General features: G+C 40.2%; 1 protein-coding gene across 1 annotated transcript in view; it reads right to left on the bottom strand.

Annotated features, from left to right (window-relative positions):
• Positions 1-249, bottom strand: part of LOC119586559 — a 2528-nt gene extending 2279 nt beyond the window's left edge. The window contains exon 1 of the mRNA XM_037935315.1: positions 1-249. This exon is cut by the window's left edge and continues 1 nt beyond it. Coding sequence (XP_037791243.1) covers positions 1-249 — 249 coding nt within the window.
• Between the last annotated feature and the right edge of the window lie 1022 nt (positions 250-1271).

Below are 1271 nucleotides of genomic sequence, written 5' to 3'. Positions count from 1 at the left end.
TCTCCATATTTCTTTCACCGCCCACACCGAGGTCATGGCCACCAGCGTCACCACAACTATCAAAATAGCCGCCACTTGCACCGCCATCACCCAGCTCCCGCCGTCAACCGATGGCGCTGACGGAGACACTATGGCTTCGAGAGTCAGGTTGGTGGCGTCGCTCGGTGTAGGAAGAACCTCGATTCCTCCTTGGACCTCCGTCATGTTTTTGATGTCCAATGGGGTCTTTGTTGTTTCCGAACAGTCCATAACTTGATTGTTTATATTTTTTTCCCCACTTTCGTTACGACTGAATGAGTTTCGCCTGACTATTTGGGTTGATAGTCGCTTTTCTTCTCTTTCGCTGCGTTCACGTTAATGTCAAGTGTGGAGCATCCCTGAAGAGAGAGAACGACATGTGTGAAAAACGCCGATACTTTGCCACTTTGCAGATCTATGTCTCATCTCAGCACTGTCTTGACCTTCTGTGGTGCTTGGTCCCAGCCTACTGCCAGCTGAGGTCAAGCATCCTTTGCTGCCTCCCTTCCTCATTTACTCCTCGTCCCTTGGCGATACCTGCCTACCCAAACACGGCTAGCTTGGTGGTCACATGCTAGCTTTTCCTAGTATTCCAAATAAGTTTATCTTTATTTCAGAAAACTCGTTTGATTTACTTTTGCCAGAATGAAAAGAATGGTTTCTATGATTTTGATAAGTATAGATGTATTTGCAAAACTGATTTTCAATTTGAATACAGGGCGTGGAATTTTAAATGTAAAAGAGCACGTGTGTGTCTGCTTCTTAAGGCGACCTCTGGCTACCAAATTACATATCAGGTCACATGAGGTCACGCTGAGGTCATAGTTTAACTTTCATGGTAGAAATACGTTAGATTTTCCTTATTTATTATGACTTAAAAATCGCTATACTTCTTAAAGAAATTTCAAAATCTTATAGCGATATAGATGGATTGGAAGAAAATAAATATATGAAAATGAACATATTTCACATATCCTACAAAGATTCGTATTTAAATCGTCATATACAATTTCAAAGTTGAATAACCTTTATTTAGAATACATCAACATTAGCGGTCATGTAATGTTTGCGGTCGCATATCATCGTAAGTGTAAATATGTGATAATCCCTTCCCACATCTTAGGGAAACCATCCTAATCCATTCACAGATAATACTCGTCTGTTATTGCGTCTCAGTGAAACCGTGATCAAAGAAAAATATTTTTAGAGAATGTAAAAAAAAACAATGTGTATAGTGTTTTATGTTATTGTAT

The sequence above is a fragment of the Penaeus monodon genome, chromosome 21 (genome assembly GCF_015228065.2).
Source record: "Penaeus monodon isolate SGIC_2016 chromosome 21, NSTDA_Pmon_1, whole genome shotgun sequence".
Lineage (NCBI taxonomy): Eukaryota > Metazoa > Arthropoda > Malacostraca > Decapoda > Penaeidae > Penaeus > Penaeus monodon.
The sequence above is the reverse complement of the archived record's forward strand: the minus strand, read 5'-3'. Positions and strand labels throughout refer to the sequence as shown.